This window comes from Eublepharis macularius, chromosome 8 (assembly GCF_028583425.1).
Source record: "Eublepharis macularius isolate TG4126 chromosome 8, MPM_Emac_v1.0, whole genome shotgun sequence".
In the NCBI taxonomy this organism is placed as follows: domain Eukaryota; kingdom Metazoa; phylum Chordata; class Lepidosauria; order Squamata; family Eublepharidae; genus Eublepharis; species Eublepharis macularius.
In genome coordinates this window covers 35,593,955-35,612,462 of record NC_072797.1, presented here as the reverse complement: position 1 = coordinate 35,612,462, position 18,508 = coordinate 35,593,955, and the positions used below count along the sequence as shown (strand labels likewise).

The window sequence follows — 18,508 nt, the reverse complement described above, 5'->3', positions numbered from 1 at the left end:
TTCCCAATATGTAGACTACAGAAAAAAATATTTGGATGCTGTTATTATTAGAGACAATTAAAGAAGTAGTCCTGAACACAGTACCTTTGCTATTTCATTGGTCACCCAGTCTGGAAGAGCTTCCACTTTCATGTGCCATACATTACAGACATCCTGATGGGCAGCTGAAGAGTGAGGTTTCTGTTAAATTAAGATCCATTGCATTAATAGCATCCTGACATATTTTCAATCTTGTTTTGTTCGTATACTTTCCAACTCCTTTCTCACTTCGGTATTTCCCCTTTTCTGTTTCTACCTTCCCCATTTCTCTTCCTTATTTTTCTCTATCCTCTGACTCCACCACTGCCTAAGAATTTTCTTGACCCAGTTCTCCTTCCAGTTACTGCCCCTTCCCCCCTTCTCTTCACTTTTATCTATCTTTAGAGGTTGTTTATATCCAGTGTCTTTCATTTTTTTCCCTCCAGCTTTCTTATTTTCTACAATTTTGTTTTCGTGCAGACTGAATCACCCTCATCAAGATTTCTTCCTCTATGTCATCAGCTATAAGTTGCTTTGGGTCCCCATTGGGGAGAAAGGCAAACTATAAATGAAGTTTATATAATATCAAGCAGACCACACAACGCTATTCACAGTCAAGATTCAAGACACCATTACATTAGTTCCAGATCCTCACACAGGCACAATCCTTAAAGTTTTACAACCAGTATTCTGGAGCCTGAAATGTCTTCCTAGCACAGTGACCACTAAGAAAAACTGCTGATACCCAGGAAGCCTTGTAATAATAACAACAACAACAACATTCGATTTTATACCGCCCTTCAGGACAACTTAATGCCCACTCAACGCAGTTTACAAAGTATGTCATAATTATCCCCACAACAAAACACCCTGTGAGGTGGGTGGGGCTGAGACAGCTCCAGAGAGCTGTGACTAGCCCAAGGTCACCCAGCTGGCTTCAGGTGGAGGAGTGGGGAATCAAAGCCGGCTCTCCAGATTAGAGTCCCGTGCTCTTAACCACTACACCAAACTGGCTCTTTAATTGTAGCCTTCAACTGCCAAGTGAATATTTATCTGTTTAATCAGGTATTCCTTTAATGATCCCTCATTCCAGCCTTATATTTTAATTGCTAGTTTCTATGTCTTTATATATGCACACTAAATACCCTAAATAAATACTCTAAAATGTCACTAATGCCTCCTAACCCATCTACCAGCAATTCTGGAAAAAATTATTCTCTCGAGGCCAGGGCTCATTTGGAGGGGGAACGCAGGAACGCAGTTCCGGCAGTTCCCCAAAGAGGTCACATGACAGGTGGCCCCACCCACCTGACTCTCAGCCATTTTGGGCCTGTTTCGGCCTGGATTGGGGCCGAAATGGCCCGTATTGGGCCTCTGAGGGGGGTGGATCACTCTCCCGTTCAGCAGCAGCCCAATCCTGTCCATTTTGAGCCCCTTTTCAGCCATTTTCAGCCCTTTTTTGCCATTTTGGGCCCAATTTCGGCCCTGAATGGCCAAGATTGGGTCCAAAACAGCCAGGATAGGTGATGTCAGGGGTGTGGCATATGCAAATCAGTTATGCTAATGACACACTTTGGGTGATGGCAAAGGGCGTGACATATGCTAATGAGTTCCTCCAGCTCTTAGAAACAGAAAAGTGAGAAAGTTTACTGGGCTATTTATCCTGGGATAGGGGTCCAAGGGGCTACCTTCTGCCTGCCGTTTCAAGTGCTGCTTACAGCCACTCAAACCCCTAGCAGGCCTCCTGGAAGAATAGCCCTTACCCCTCCTGTTGAGACTCACCGGTCTCCGGGTTCTTTTCCAACCTGGGGGACTCTGCACACACTTGGTCAGACGTTCACGGACACAAGGCTTATATAAAGACGTTTATTAATTCGAAGAGTATATGCAAGTAGCAGGAAACACTCTACTAAGGCACAAGCAAAGGGCATTTAAACAATAAAAGCTTGTCTCTTGTAACTATAGCTGACTAACCTAAACATAAAGCTGGCTAACTTAGCATTTCTCTGAGGAAAACTTGAGGCTTATACTCACTAACATACTCCTTAAACTATACCAGGCAGGTCTGGTCGTCAGGCCTGGCATAGAGCAAACATTTCCCTCATGCTGATGGAAAAGTAGCCTGGAGCCATCTGAGGGCTGAGAGGAGCCAACATCCCTCTCTCAGATTCCTAGCCAATCAGAGGTGCCATCAATCAGCGTTGCTAGGCGGGAACTGAGATAAGACTCCCTTGTTTCTCAAGGCCCCCTCTCGGCAACAGCTTGCAGGTGCAGTTAATTAGCTGAGCCAGACATTCTGCTCCTAGGATGTTAAGCTAGAACTTTGCCTGTGGAAACTTAGAAGCCTGAACCAATACAGGCAATGGACTTAAAGGGGCTCTGCTAGACATCCCCCCCAATTCTCCAACAGGGTCAATAAAGTATGGTGGAGAATTCACTTAAAGGTAGGCAAAATAGCATTTAAGGATACAGCAGCTAGCACACAGGTAAATAACACTTCTACATTTCTAACTGCCTAAATATCAATAAAGAAATAGCAATGTTAGCAGCAGTCTAAACCACAATTAAAATATAGCAAGGATACACAGGTTACAGAATACAGATACTGGATTGTTCAAGATGAATACATAGAATCACATTACACTTCACTCAGCAGCATCATGACATCTTGACAGGGCGTCAGCTAGAACATTATCCCTCCCCTTTATATGGGTAACATCAAAGGAGAAATCCTGTAGACTTAAGGCCAATCTCATGTAGGCCGGAGTAGGCATGCCACACAGCGTCCATTAATTGCTCTTAACATTTCTACCTTCCTGATCTCCTGGTCAGTTGGCACACCACAACAGGAATCAGGGAGTAGTTATAACATGTTTTATCTTGTTCTCTCACCCTTCACAGAGCACAATATTCCCATACACTCTAAGTAATATTCTTACATGTCTTAAGGTCCACTGTGTTCCTTTTGCTGTGCCTAATAGATAAGACAGAAGGCTGATCACAGCATATCTGTCCAGTGGCCTGTAACTGGTTCAGAACTAGTTTAGAACACGCAACTATTGTTGTAACTATTGCTATAGACATATTTGGGCATTGCTCTTTTCCGGGTTCCTGAAAGCTTTCTCAATAAAACACTCGCCTCCATGTAGGAGGGACAGACTTTGCATCCAGATCGGTCTCGTGTCGTTACTACAATCTCAGAACTCTAGAGTTTGTCTCCTTCATACGGTGAATGAATGTAAGGGGATTATGATCAGTTTCAAGGTGGAAATGTGTCCCTCTCAGTTATGTTCTAAGCTTGTTGAGTCCCCAAACCAGGGCTAGTCCCTCAATTTCTCCCACACTGTACCTCTTCTCTCTTGGCAACAGCTTATGGCTGAGGTCCACAATAGGATGCAAACAATCATCAGACCCCTTCTGCAAAAGAACCACTCCCAACCCATTCTTGGAAGCATTTGTTCTTATCTTACAATGAAAGGTTTAGTGTAATCAGGGGGTCTTAACACAGGGGCATGTGCGAAATGCTGTTTGATAGCTTCAAAAGCTTGCTGGCATGCAGGTGTCCACTGCACTCTAATTGGAACACTCTTCTTGCACACATCAGTTAAAGGGGCTGCCAGCTCACTGAAATTTGGAATGAAACGACAGTAAAAGCCTGCAGCACCTAAAAAGCTTTGGATTTGTTTCTTAGTAACAGGGGAAGGCCAGGAGACTATGGCATCCACCTTAGCTTGGTAAGGGGCTATCCTCCCTCCCCCAATCTGGTGACCTAAGTAGAGGACATTATTGTTAGCAAGCTGACATTTTTTGGGTTTTACAGTTAGTCCTGCTTGTTGAATCCTCTGGAACACAGCATCCAGGTGTCTCAGGTGCTCCTCCCAGGTAGAACTGATAATTGCAATGTCATCTTGATAAGCCATTGCGAAAGATTCGAGTCCTCTTAGGGCGGTGTCCATAAGCCTTTGGAACACCTTGCTAGCTGAACAAATGCCAAAGGGCAAAACTTTGAAATGAAACTGTCCCATGAAGCAAGAAAACGCTGTTCTCTCACTGGCCCTTTCGGTTAGAGGCATCTGCCAGTAGCCACTGGTAAGATCTAAAGTTGAAATGTACTTTGCATGAGCCAATCTTTCCAAAGTCTCTTCAATGTTAGGAGATGGATATTGATCCACTTTGCACAACTTGTTCAATTTCCTGTAATCCACACACAAACGATATTGTAGAGGGTCTGTTTCACTTAGTCTTTTCTTAGGTACAATCACAAGATTAGAAGACCAAGGGCTTGAACAAGGCTCAATCACTCCCATCTCAAGCATTTGCTGAATTTCATCCTGCACAACTTGCCTTAAGGGTCCACGAATAGGATAAGTAGGATTTCTCACAGGCTCTGCATTCTCTGTATCCAAATCATGCTCAATCAAATGAGTTCTGCCAGGTCTATTGGTAAACATCTGGCTATAGTCCCTTAGCAACACAAGAAGCTGATCACGTTGCTGAGCAGACAAATTTTCTCCAATTGGCAACTGAGCTATGCCATCAGGCCTCTGACTCTCTGCCAACAAATCCGGTATTTCAAAGTCCTGCTCAGGCCAAGTTGCTATAGAGTACTGCTTAACAGTCCTTGGCACAAACTTCTTTAAGCGATTGATGTGAGACAGAAAAACACCTCTAGCTGGATCACGAATCTTGTAGTTATTGTCTCCACAACACTCCACAATCTCATACGGGCCTTCCCACTGCAGATCTAATTTTCCAGGGGTTCCAGTAGTTAGAATCAAAGCTAAGTCCCCTTTCTGCAAGGTTCTGGCCTTTGCTGTGCGGTCATAGTAAATTTTATTTTTGCCACGGGCCTCTTTCAAAGCTTCTAAGGCTATGGCTTGAACTCTCTTTAAATTCTCTTGGAGGTTGTAAAAAAATTGAGTCACCGAGACAGGCTGATCAGTGGTGACTATTCCCACCCAGTTCTTCCGCACTAAATTCAAAAGGCTGGGAATCCGTCTTCCAAACATGACTTCATTGGGTGACAGCCCTCCCAAAGAAGGATGAGGGGCTTCTCTGTAGGCTGAGACCAACAGCTGTAGGTTTTGGTCCCATAAGCCTTGATTTTCATGGCAAAAAGTCTTTATTGTTCTGACAAGAGTCCCTCCCCATCTCTCAGATGAACCATGGGAAGTAGGGTGATAGGCCACAGTCAGATTTTGCCTTATGCCAGCCAGTTCATACAACTTCTGCATAAGCTTGTTGAGAAAACAACTTCCTCTATCAGAGGTGACAACTTGAGGAAATCCAAAAACAGAAATCTGGTCTAACACGGCCTTGGCAACACTTAAAGCTGTAGCTGACCTCAGGGGTACTGCTATGGGATACCCAGAAAAGTGGTCAATCATCACCAAAATAAATCTCTTACCAGAACGCGACACAGGAAAAGGTCCTTGGATGTTCACTTGGATCTCTACAAACGGTTCAGGGATCACTGGCATGGACTGAAGTGGAACTTTTTGATGGTCTCTGTTATGCCCGACCATCTGGCAAACAGAGCAAGTTCTGACATAGTCCTCAACACATTTAGCAATTCCTGGCCAGTAAAACACTGCACTGACCTTTGCCAGGGTATGTTTCTGTCCTTGATGCCCTCCCAAGGGTATGTCATGGGCAGCCCTCAAGATCTCTGGCCAAAAGCATTTAGGAACTATTAATTGTTTTATAGTTGACAAATCCATTCCTCCTTTCTTTGGTACAAACTCTCTGTACAATAATCCATTTCCCCAAAATATACGGCTGTCTCCAGGGTTTTCCAATGGCTGGTTAGGATCCTCTGCCGTCTCTCTGCATTCCTTCAATGCTGGACAACCTAACTGCTGTTTTTTAAACTCAGTAGGTGTAAAATCTAAGTGAATTTCACTTGCAAACTCGGCACAGGAAAAATTGTCCCTTTTACTTTCCTCCACGGCTTGAGTTTCTTCCCCCCTTCTCCCCCTCTCTTCACCTAGCAGAGCTGGGGTGGAGGACATTCCAAGGGTGGGGGCTGTTTCACTCTCACTCAAGCGGCCGCTTTCTTGCTGCAAACTTTCTCCAAGCTGGTTAGAAGCATTGCCTTGCAGAGTTTTTACTTTGCTTCTGGTGGTAACTGGAAATTGCTGAGTCCTTTGAGCCTTAACTCCAAAGACTTTGTTTTGTAAATCCACATCCAAACGCACTTCTGTTTCACTGGGAATTAACTCCTGCTGCTCCGGTTGTGGAGAAACAGCTTGCTCAGCCAGTTCAATGCCAGCTTCTGCTGGAAGCTCTTTACCAGCTAACTGCAAAAACTTAGTCCTGGGTCTGGGTGTCGGACGCCACAGGCGGTCATCCTGTTCTCTACTTTCCGCCAGTCCTTTCTCCACCCAGCAGTCAGCTCGGTTCTGACTCAGGTCTAGAGGGGCACGTCTTCCTCTGCAACCTAGTAACTGAATCCTTTTCATGGCAATCTTTCCTCCTTCTTCCCCAGGCTGGAGTACTTGCTTGGGCCTGTCCCTCGGGGCAACCCAGTTACTCACTTGCTGCTGTAGCATCTGAGGGGAAAAGTCAGTTGAATACGGAGCACAGAGCTCTTCTTGCTCCTGTTCCAGGTCCCATTCTTCCTCAGGCACCTGCTCTTGTAGAAAAGTTGGGCTTTGGGACCAGCTGGGCACCATCTCACCTTCAGGGTCTTCCAGCTCCGTCCAGCACCTTTGCACACTGCCGCCGTCCCTCTGTCTCCCAGGTGCCGGGGTCAGCTCCTGCTGGAAGTATTCCTCCTCCAGTTGCCTCGGGCACCATGCAGGGTACTTGGCTTCCTCCTGCCTCTCACTGCCTAAACCTTTCACACAGGCTGAGTGAACAAAATAGTCCTGCAGCAAAGCCGTTTGCTGAACTTTCTGTTGCAATATGTACTTCAACAGGGCATACATTTGCTGCGGTTGAACTGAAGCTTGCCCAATTCCTAGAGCCTCTGGCTGGTCTTCACATCCCCTCAGGGCTTCACCTGCCTCTGCTCTCTCCTGGGCTGTTGCATGTAGGCTGGAGAACAACACAGTCCTTCCAAACGTCCAGCTGCCATCCTGAGCTGTAGAGCGATAACACGGAGAGCAATCCATCCCCTCTCCTGTTTCTGCGTAATCCTGCCACAAAGGATCACAAAGGATAAGACTCCCTTGTTTCTCAAGGCCCCCTCTCTCGGCAACAGCTTGCAGGTGCAGTTAATTAGCTGAGCGAGACATTCTGCTCCCAGGATGTTAAGCTAGAACTTTGCCTGTGGAAAGTTAGAAGCCTGAACCAATACAGGCAATGAACTTAAAGGGGCTCTGCTAGACACAATTGTTTCAAACAAACAGACCATTTCATGAAATAATAGTTTCAGGATTACAAGTAAGTATCTCCATTCACCAAGTAGTTAATCCGTATTGTAAACCTAAGATAGTTCCATGTCAGCAATACTACTTGCATAAAATAAGGTTCCATCGAATAACTCTATCATAACTGGCTTGTAGATTCTTCCAAAGAACAACAGTGCTGTGAACGAACCAAGGAAAAACATTTAAAAGAACACTTGCATTTTTACTGAAGAGGGTCATGCTTAGTTCTGTTAACCTACTTGTTAAGTAATTTTTGAAACACTGTAAAAATACTTTATGTTAGCAGAGTGGAAATAATTAGTTCTCAACTTTTCACAATACTGTTTCAGCGTTAAAATAATGTAATTCTAAGGTTTTCAAATGTGGTTAAACAAGACTTTAATATGTATTATTAATTAGAGGTATTGCCTCTTTTTACCATGGATCCACTGATGCTCTCAGAAAGATGAAGGAACTGCATACACCAAACCTGATTCCTTAAGTTCACAAAACACAAGCACTACTATACCATGCCCACGCTTTGGAACAGCCTGATGGATAATGTATGGAAAGCTCCTACACTCTCTCTCTTCTGTAAAAGGTGCAAAGCAGTTACTTTTAAATGACTTTGGCAGAAATAACTAATAGGATTTACACCTGGATATTTCCAGTCCAAAAATATACCCCCAAAATATAGTTTTTGTATTTTTCAGGTACATCCTGATCAGCTGAAATGGTATTCAGGATTCCAGAAATATTTGTAAATATTTGTAAATATTAAGGGCTGCCATTTTGAGGCTCCCAGACTGTTTTTCTTGGTGTTTAAGTAGATGGGCTGCAAACCATCACTCTGCTGGTTCAAATCCACTACTACCATGGGCACAGTAAATGGCCTTGGGTAAGCCACTCTTCTTAAGTCAAGGAGAGCTTGAAAGGGCTTAGAACGCCATCTCAGGGGGAAGGAAGGGCTCCTGCCTCCACCCAAGTCATTTTCCCATGCTGAAATAGCACTGGAAGAGTAATTTCTCTGTTTTTGCTGCTCCATGTGAAGTATTCTATGCAAGTACAAAAGAGGATAAAAGCAGCTTGGCTCAATTTCAGAGCTAGATGTTCTGGATGTGCTGCTACTTGCTGCTGCTGCTGCTTTGCTCTGGATATTTACTGCCTGCTGCCTGCCGAGGAAGACCTTGTTCTCTCAGGATTGGTGGAATTTGTTTCAAAATATTTATTCAAAATAACAAGTATTTATCTGGGGGGGGGGGTTGCCAGGGAAGGAGTGGGGGGGGTCGCCTTTTTTCTCCTTTCTGGTTCTTTTAAAAATAACAGTCCTTGGTTTTGTTTTGTGGTTCCATGGAGTTTTGGGATCTTCTTTTTTAAAAATTTAATTGTTGCAGCAGGTGCAGAAGAAAAATTTCTTGTGTTTAAGAATAGATAATGATAGGTTAGGGTTTAGGTATTTTAAAAAACACATGGGTTGCTTGGCTTGGATTTTCTGGTTTCATGTTGTTTCTGTTGGGCTGTTGTTCTGTTTCCTTTGAAGGCTTTTGAACAGCGCTTGCTCTTATGTGTTTGGCTGTTGGCTTCTTTGACTTTTTTCTCCATAGGAAACGATACAAGTAGGATGGCTGAGGGCATCCTGTTCAGGGGGCTGTAGAAGTGGATCCTTTGGTTCAATTTACTTAAAACTTGGAAGACTTTAGTGGACAGGCAGCATTAAGTATCCTACAATTTTTGTGTCATTTGGTTGAAAAACAGCAACTCTGAGAAACTCCCCAACAGGGAATAATGGAACCAGAATAATTCTGGAATCCTGGGGAAAAATTGGACCTGAATCCCAAAACAGAAAACCCAAATATCCCTGAATATCTGTATTTATGCCCTTCCTGAAATATGAATTTAAAAAATACCAGATTTTTTAAGGCGCAGATAAGTAGAAACTAATGAATGTTTGTTTGGGAGCTGGTGGTATGTTACATGAACTGTTTTAACTTGATCTATGTTAATGTATGCGTTTTAACTATGTTTTAACTGTGCATATTTATATTTTGTAAGCTGCCTTGGCATTGTGGAAAGGTGGGATATAAATATTTTAAATAAACAAATATGCCAATAAAAAAGGAAAAACAAACAAGAAAATTAATAAAACCGTATATTGAATATGGTTTTGAATGCTGCAGTAAAACACTAAAATGTTATTAAATGCTACATCAAGTGCACTTTAACTAATAACAATTTAGTGCCAACAACTGCATTTTCAAGTTACTGTATAAAGACTGAATTCCATACAGCATATGAAAATGACATTTTAGGATGCTGCAAAGTCATTGGCAAACAAATAATACAAACATCCAAGACATTAAAAAAAATCTCCCAACTCTAAAAATAAACCATAACATTTTAAGAAGCAGCAGAAAAGATTCCCATATACTGTGTTATCTTTTTAAACTGACTGCATGCTTACTGTCATTATTTTAGAACAATGTGAGGTTGACCATTTGATCAAGCAAAAAAAGATTTGGTTAATTAATGGGTCAAAAGTTGACAAACATTGTTAATTACTGATACTTACAATACCTACTGATACCTCCACAAACCCCCAGAGTTGTTAACCCCTAAAGATCTGGCTGAACTGAAAGAAGCCTGGATTAAATATCTATCTTGATATTAAATTGGGGGGCTCCTGAAACTGGCAGGAATTCCCCAAGTCTCTCTAAAAAGGGAATAGCCCACTTGCTGGAATGCTCTATGGAATCATTGATAAAAGAACCAAAAGAACTTTTGTCTCAAACCTCTAGAGCTCCTTCACACCTTGTGGATGAATAATTGACTCAAGCTTGTTGGATAATAACCGAGGTTCCTAACTTTGCCCAAATCCCTCCACTATCCAGATTGATTCAATCAGACTCCGAGACAGAATTTCCAGCCCTGCCCCAGCCGTTTTCAGCCTGAACACATCTCTCATTGACATCCCATTTTCTTTTCATAACTCAATCACTAGTCTCATCATCCAAACTTCCCTTGTGGGACAACTTTAGCAGTTATTTTCTCACTGTCCAATAAATTTCATGTTTCAGCCCTAAATTCAATCCTGTCCCACAAAAATTGCTGCCTCTCTTTTGACATAATTAAAGGTATATAAAAATCATCCTCCAAACCTTGGTAGCCAGTTTCAGGATCCTACTCATTATCCAAACCTCACGGTTGGTCTCCTTCCTTCCTCTTGCTGAAATCATTGAACTTTCTCCCCCTTTGAACCCTGGAATCTCACCCCAGACCTGCTTTTCATCACCTGCTACTGGACTGAACTTTCACTCATCTTTTCTCTTCAGGATCAGGCTTGTATGTTTCCTTTTTCCCCTTTATTCCCCCCAAAGCACTACTGACTTGCCTAACTGCTTGCCAGTCTTCTTTTTTTAGGTTTCCCCCCAATAAACAACAGCAAAGGTTTTGCATTTGTTTATTGTACTGTCTCATTTCACTATTCTTGCCTTGCCATGTTCTCATTCTTTATCTTGTTAGGGGAACAAAGATCTTTTGTATTTAAGAGATATTTTCTTCTTTGCTCTTTCAGAGTGCTGCAAACCAGGGCCCTGGTTTACAGCGGCAGAAGATCCTGAAGATAACTGCCAGGTCATGTGACTCTTAAATGTGTAATAGATACTTGGCATACTCATAGGTCCACAGGAGTGAGCCGTGCTGTAGTAGCAAAATAGTAAAGAGTCCAGTAGCTCCTTTGGTTAGTCTTAAAGGTGCTACTGGACTCTTTACTACTTTGCACATTATAATCCCTGCACAGGTACCTGTATGGGTAACCAGGGCCAGCGCCAGCATTGCTGGAGCCTGAGGCAGCTTAAGAACTGCCGCTGCGTGTGCACATACGCACGCGCAAGACTGCATGATGATGTCACTGCATGTGACATCATCACACAGGGCTGGGTGCGTGCACGGGGGGGGGGGCTTCCAGCCCTCCTGTTCAGTTGCTCTGCAGGCCAGGTGCAGCCGGCCGCCCTGGCCACCGGCTGTGCCTGGCCCACAGAGCAACTGAATGGGAGGCTGCCCGCTCAGCTGCCCCATGCTGCCGCCACCAGCATGCACTCCTGGCTGGGCGCAGTAGCTGCAGGCCAGGCATGGCAGGCAGCCGGGGTGATGCGCAGTGGCGTGCATCCTCCCAGCCCTCCAACTCAGATGCTCCGCACGCTGCCCCAGCCTCCTGCCATGCCTGGCCCACAGCTGTGTGCTGGTGGTGGCAGCAGCCAGAGCAACTGGGCGGGAGGGCTGGGAGGCTGCCTGCTCAGTGGCCCCGTGCTGCTGCCACCAGCATGCGCTCCTGGATGGGCGCAGCAGCACGGGGCAATTGAGCTCTGTGGCGTGCACTCCCGTCCCCGGGCCGGCACCCCCTCCGGCGCCTTAGTGCTCGAGGCGGCTGCCGGCCCGGCCTCAATGGGCGGGTCGGCCCTGTGGGTAACAGTATTGATCAAATATTTTGAACAGTTCTTTGATCTTTTTTCCCTTTTGTAACGAGTAAAATGAAAGACAAGGTTTTACTCAATATGAGCAATATGACTCTTTAACGTATCACAATCTACAACATCAGATAATTACAAGCGGGGGTGTGAAAATCACAGGGATGGAATTTCAGGGATTCCATAGTGGGCTTCCTACGCTCCCCGCATGCATGGACATTCACTCTTCCTTGCCTCCTCTCTTTTCCTCAACCCCCTCATCCTCAGCCTGACCTGTAGATTAACCCCTTTCTGCACTCCCCACCAACAGCTTTATTGCTGCTACCCATGAACCAAGAGTTAATAGTGTTTCTGCACATACCCAGAAAACGTGTTTGTTTAGGGGAGGATTTAAAACCCTCAATATAACTTACATGTATTTTCAGATTTTTCTGCAAACCTAGGAGTTCTTGCAAGTATGCAGAATCATCTGGTTTGTAGCCAATGGTCCCAATTTTCAGATATAACCATCCACCTGGTGGGGCCACTTGGCTATTAGATATGAGACAAGTGGAGGACCCGCAAGAACTTTCAGGGGGAAACTCATTTCCTCCCCAACTACTTTCTCTTTACCTTCCCTGAAAGCCCCCATAGCCTCTCTCGTTTTCCTGCTTCCTTCCCACCCACCAGGTAACCTATCTTTATTACTCCCCCATTTTAAACTTTCCTTCCCTCCCCATGGAAGCCTCTACCCAGACACTACAGCCCAACTGGGTGGTACCAGCAGAGCTAGGCCTGGTTGCATACTGTAAAACCTACAAGGAACTGTGGCAGGGGGCTCATTTTCACCTGTATTATCCCACACTATTTCCTCTTTTCCTCCACCTTGCAGTTCCCATATCCCCACCTTTCCTCACTTCCTTCTCTCCTTCCCACCCACCCACCCACCCCTCATCTCAAGCTATTTAATTATTCGCTTCATCTATACTCCACATTTCTCCACAATGGGGACCCAAAGCAGCTTACACCCTTTTCCTCTCCTACATTTTATCTTCATAACACTCCTGTGATGTAGATTAGGCTGACAGTGTGTGACTAGCCCAAGGTTACCCAATGAGCTTCCAAAGTAGAGTGTGAATTTTAACCTGGATCTCTCAGATCCTAGTCTGACACTCTAACCACTACACCATGCTGGCTTTTGTGAGGTGGCTGCTGTTGAACAGTATTAAGCAGACAGTCCTGGGTGAGTAATGTAGCTTGCATTGTAAAAAGTTGCCCTGCAGTTATTGCTAGGATTGGCCCAACGAGTCCTCCTTTAAAGGCCAAAACAGCCCTGGAAAAAGCCCTGCCCCCTCCCCCTGCCTTTTACTGACAGAAACCAAGGCTGGAAGGCTGGTAATACTGTTGTGGTTGCCTAGCTACTGGTGCTACTCATATAATTTGGGCGGAGGTTAACTCCCAATGTGTGTTTGTGTGTGTGTGTCAGTCAAGCAAGCCTTTATTGGAATATATAAAATATAAAATTTTAAATACAGAGACTCCATACAAAATGAGATTAAAATACAGACAGGAGCAGGGCAACAGTGCAGCAAAACCAGTACAGAATATTACTTGTCAGGGCGTATAGCCATGGCACTGTAGAGAAACTTAGCTACTATTTCAGTTATTTCCCCATCTGGGTTGTCAAGCAGGAACTGAACCTTAAAATCATCAGAAAACTCTGAAAGTTGGGCTAATATAGGATGTAGAAGTTCCCGGCGTGGCGCCAGATAAAAAGGGCACTGGAGAAGAACATGGGAAACAGTTTCAACACAGTCCATCAAACAAGGACAACATCTGCTATAATAAGGAATCCCATGAAATCTGCCAGATAAAAAATGGCTGAAGGAAGAACATTAAATCTGGCCAGAGAAAAGGCTCTACGTAAATTGGGAGCCAGGAGTTGGTAAAGGTATACTGCTGGGAGATTTACATTATGGAAAATCCCCAAGTTTAGGGGAGAGCAAGTTCTATTAGCAAAACTACAGAGAGTTTGTAACTCTAATCCCAAAAGAGTGGATTTTATTTTTGAGAAGGCCTGAGACTCAGATAGCAGGGATAAAGATTCTATAGATAGTTGTTGTGGGTTTTCCGGGCTGTATTGCCGTGGTCTTGGCATTGTAGTTCCTGACGTTTCGCCAGCAGCTGTGGCTGGCATCTTCAGTGGTGTAGCACCAAAAGACAGAGATCTCCCAGTGTCACAGTGTGGAAAAGGTGTTGGCAGGTCATTTATATCTACTCAGGAGGGGTGGGGTTGAGCTGAGTCATCCTGTAAGAGTTTCCCAGGGTGTGGAATGCTAATGGCGGGAGGCTTCACTGTATCCTGAGGAGGTTCTTTTGCATATGGATTGATGCTTGATGTGCTAATCTTCTCCGCAGGGCTATTGTCGGGTCCCGATGTACACTTGTCCACAGCTGCAGGGTATACAGTATACTCTTGCAGAGGTGAGGGGGTCTCTACTGTCTTTTGCTGATCGTAGCATCTGTTGTATTTTTCGGGTGGGTCTGAATACTGCTTGAAGGTTATGCTTTTTCATAAGCTTTCCCATCTGATCAGTAATTCCTTTGATATATGGCAAAAACACTTTTCCTGTAGGAGACTGTTTTTCCTTGGTTGTTTGATTCATCCTGGGTTTGATTGCTCTTCGGATTTCATTTCTGGAGTAGCCATTTGCCTGAAGTGCGTGGTTTAGATGATTAATTTCCTCACTGAGAAAGTATACCGTATACCCTGCAGCTGTGGACAAGTGTACATCGGGACCACAAAGCGTAGCATCCAGACAAAAATAAAAGAACATGAAAGACACTGCAGACTTGGACAACCTGAAAAATCAGCAGTGGCTGAACATAGCCTAACACAAACAGGGCACAGTATCTTATTCCAGGACACCAAAATACTGGACAACACTTCCAACTACTTTGTCAGACTGCACAGGGAAGCCATTGAAATTCACAAGCATAAGCAAAACTTCAACAGGAAAGAAGAAACCTTAAGAATGAACAGAGCATGGTTTCCAGTTCTGAAAAACACCAGGCTAACAAAACGCTCCACACCCAACAATAGCCCTGCAGAGAAGATTAGCACATCAAGCATCAATCCATATGCAAAAGAACCTCCTCAGGATACAGTGAAGCCTCCCGCCATTAGCATTCCACACCCTGGGAAACTCTTACAGGATGACTCAGCTCAGTCCCACCCCTCCTGAGATAAAAATGACCTGCCACATCTTTTCCACACTGTGACACTGAGAGATCTCTATCTTTTGGTGCTACACCTCTGAAGATGCCAGCCACAGCTGCTGGCGAAACGTCAGGAACTACAATGCCAAGACCACGGCAATACAGCCCGGAAAACCCACAACAACCATCGTTCTCCGGCCGTGAAAGCCTTCGACAATTCCTCAATTTCCATTTTTTTCATGGGGAAAGAAACAAAAAGGAAAAAAAAGGCTTTTCCTCCATGGCTTGAACATTTCCAGAAATTTTACATCTCTAGGTTGGATAGAGGCCACTGAATTTGATTCTCAAAGCAAAATCTGCACTTATACATCACTTGCTTTGAATCATAGAATGCACACTGTCCTGGATATAAAATGTGCACTAAGCACACTGACCTGTTGACTTGAGTGCATGACCAGATTCTTGGGATTCTTCTTCTGAAATGGGTCAAACAAGAAAAAGAAATGGCTTTGGGCAAAGTCAAAACAGCTTTTTTGTTAGGATTAAAAAGACATACAACTCTAATGGCATGTGGACAGGGCCATATCCATCAAAGTGGGACACCCACCAAGATCTTACTGGACTCACAGAAGTCCCATAAAATTACATAGAACTCACAGATCAAATGATATCTATACCTGGGTGGAGGTCACCAATAAGTTTGGATAAGATTAATGTACAACTTTTGGATCTGCCTTCCTTTTTTTAGTTAGCAAATCCAAGACAACATGTTCACTGATTTCACATTTAACCACTAGTTATTCACCTAATCGCTATCATTAGTGCATTTTTTTAAAAAAAGGTGGCAGTACTCATAAAGATGAACTAATTTCTACCAATTCCCTCCTCAGGACATGGAAGAACCCCCAAATGGCCCAGTGAATACTTTCATAAAAAAGCCCTGCCTATCATGCTGAATGACGCAATCACATCAGAAGAATGTGTGGGAATGATTACAGATATAACAATCTGCTGCAAATTCACAGAAATTCCTTTTAAAACTGATTTTTCTACTTCCTACAGGGGGCAAAATATTTCAAGAGTTGCTATAAGTACCGAAAAGAATGGTATTTCTGATTGTGTAGGAACCATCCAATTTGATTAAAAATAAAGCTGTTACCAATAGTGTATGTTTATATCAGCGCAAAAGTCTGAAAATTAGTGTTATTCCCCATCAATTACTTCTTTCTCCGACAAACACAGCATTTCATTGTGGATAAAGAATCAGCATGGTGCACTTTCACTTTACACTTCTCTCTGAACCAGCATCATAAAAGATGTCAGCAGGAGAGCCAGTAGAAACTAGTGCCTGATAATTAACTGATGCTGTAAGACAGCAGGAATGGCACAAAGAATTGGATTTTAAAAAACACACTCAAAAATCAAATACCAAGACTCAAACTTTTAGTACTTTACATTTTTAAAATGTCACTGATTTTCTGATATATGTAGCATACCAAGCAATCCATTTTCTTTGATCAAGCATTACACTTATAACCACATTTGCTGTAATACCTCAGACAGTGATTTTCACCTGAAGGATTTAACACGTGCATTTTTGGGATTACAATACTCACTCAATGATGTAAAGAAACAAACTGACAAGCCAGACCCAGAAATAACCTACTACAAGATAAGCCAAAAGGAGATAAGAACAGAATACCACTGGGTGTCATTTACAACTTACAGCTCAACACAGTCTATCCTGGATAGACTCTTGTGTGGCAAGTTTTCCCTTGTTTACAGACAGCCCTAACCTAAAGCAGCTTCTCATAGAGAAATAATGAACCACTCAACAGAGACTAAAGTCCAGGAACCAAACCCTGCAACAAACACACTTTGTCTCCTCATACACTCAGGCATTACTATTACAAAACCTAGTTACTTCAGCTATACCATCATGGGCTTATCCACTTTCTTATCCTCCAATGTGACACATTGCTTTCACAATACCCTTCTTCTATTTGCTATACTGGAAAAAGATGTCACTTCCAATTAGACACATTTGGCATAAAAAAATTGTAGTGTTGAAAATGAAATTTGTTCAAATACATGGCTCAACAAATTAATGCCCGTATTCTGGTTTGCAATGATAAAAGAATTATAAGCAGTGTATTTGTTCAATGTGGAAAATCTGATATGCCTATGTTTTATAATATGTTACAACAATGGTTTAAAAGAAAAATCTTTTTACTTACATCAAATAAATCTGTTGTTTGGTCTTTCACAAGACAACCAGAATTCGCTACATATTTTCTGCACTTCCAGCAACGAAGCATGTCAACCTGCTTTGGACTATTCATCTTAACTTTGGTTGCTTTAACTGTATATTTGTTAGAGAAAAGTAAAAATAGCACAAGATTAATATTCTGATCTAGTTCTACATGGTTTTAAACTCACTTAACATACAAATATGTTCATTTTTAGAAAAACTGCATCTGTGGGTGTTGTTTGGGTTCAAAGAGCAGGCACCACTTTATTCTAAAGATTGCATATAGGGGAGAAAAATAAACACAATTTTTCTAAAGACAAAATTTGCAATATGCTCAATATCTAGCTTACCTTCAGTACTTAGTATTTAGTAGATCAAGATTCAAGTCCAGTAGCAACTTAAAGATCAACGAGATTTTCCAGAGAGTCAGGCTTTCATCTGATATGAGTAGGAATGGAGATCCCTGAGACTTTACATCCCACTTAGAAGGTGGGAGGTGTATTGCACTATATATAAACGAGGTGTACTAATTGCACTATATAAGAGCAAACTATACTGGTGTACTATTAGTACACCAGTATAGTTTGCTCTTATATAGTGCCATTAGTCACGATGGGGTGGTTTCCTACCATGATTTTGGACAATACTTCCACCAGTGGAAAAGGAGAGAATTTTTGCCAATTTGCCCATCCCACTGCAGACTCCCACTGCTTCCCTATGCTCTTTCAGGTAATCCACTGATATCCATGAGCACAAGAGGCTGCAGTGGGAAAGAGGAAGTGGAACATTCCCTTACACAAATGCCACTCTACTCATGCTATATATGATTTACTTGACTGTTCTGTACTGAAATTACTATCTGAATACTGCAGTTCAAAATTTGATGTGCTGTAGACGGAAAAAAATAGTTTACAGGTCTGTATGAATTTTGTGAGGAGTGACGTAATATGATGGCCTGGTTAAGTCTCATGTGTGGCAAAGGTGAAACAGCCAGGCTGCAATTTAAGTATAGTACAGGGACAAATTATTTGCAACAGTAAACTATGGCCGTTTTTAAACTACTAACCTGTTTCCATAATGTTGCGAAACGTTGCACAAAAACAGTGGAAGATAGGGTCTTTGTGCAAAACTCTTGCGAGAAGATGCTATCTTCCGTGTTTTTTGTGCGACGCTTTGCAATGTTACAGAAGCAGGTTAGTAGTGTGAAAACGGCCTATGTAAATAAT

At 43.1% G+C, this 18,508-nt stretch overlaps 1 protein-coding gene across 1 annotated transcript in view; it reads right to left on the bottom strand.

The window, feature by feature from the left end:
- The window catches only part of RNF180 (ring finger protein 180), a 99,621-nt gene extending 82,248 nt beyond the window's left edge, over positions 1-17,373 (bottom strand). Inside the window, exons 1-2 of the mRNA XM_054986938.1 lie at positions 17,269-17,373; positions 85-180 (exon numbers count right to left, since the gene is read on the bottom strand). Coding sequence (XP_054842913.1) covers positions 85-180; positions 17,269-17,373 — 201 coding nt within the window. The remainder of the gene's footprint in view (positions 1-84; positions 181-17,268) is intronic.
- Between the last annotated feature and the right edge of the window lie 1,135 nt (positions 17,374-18,508).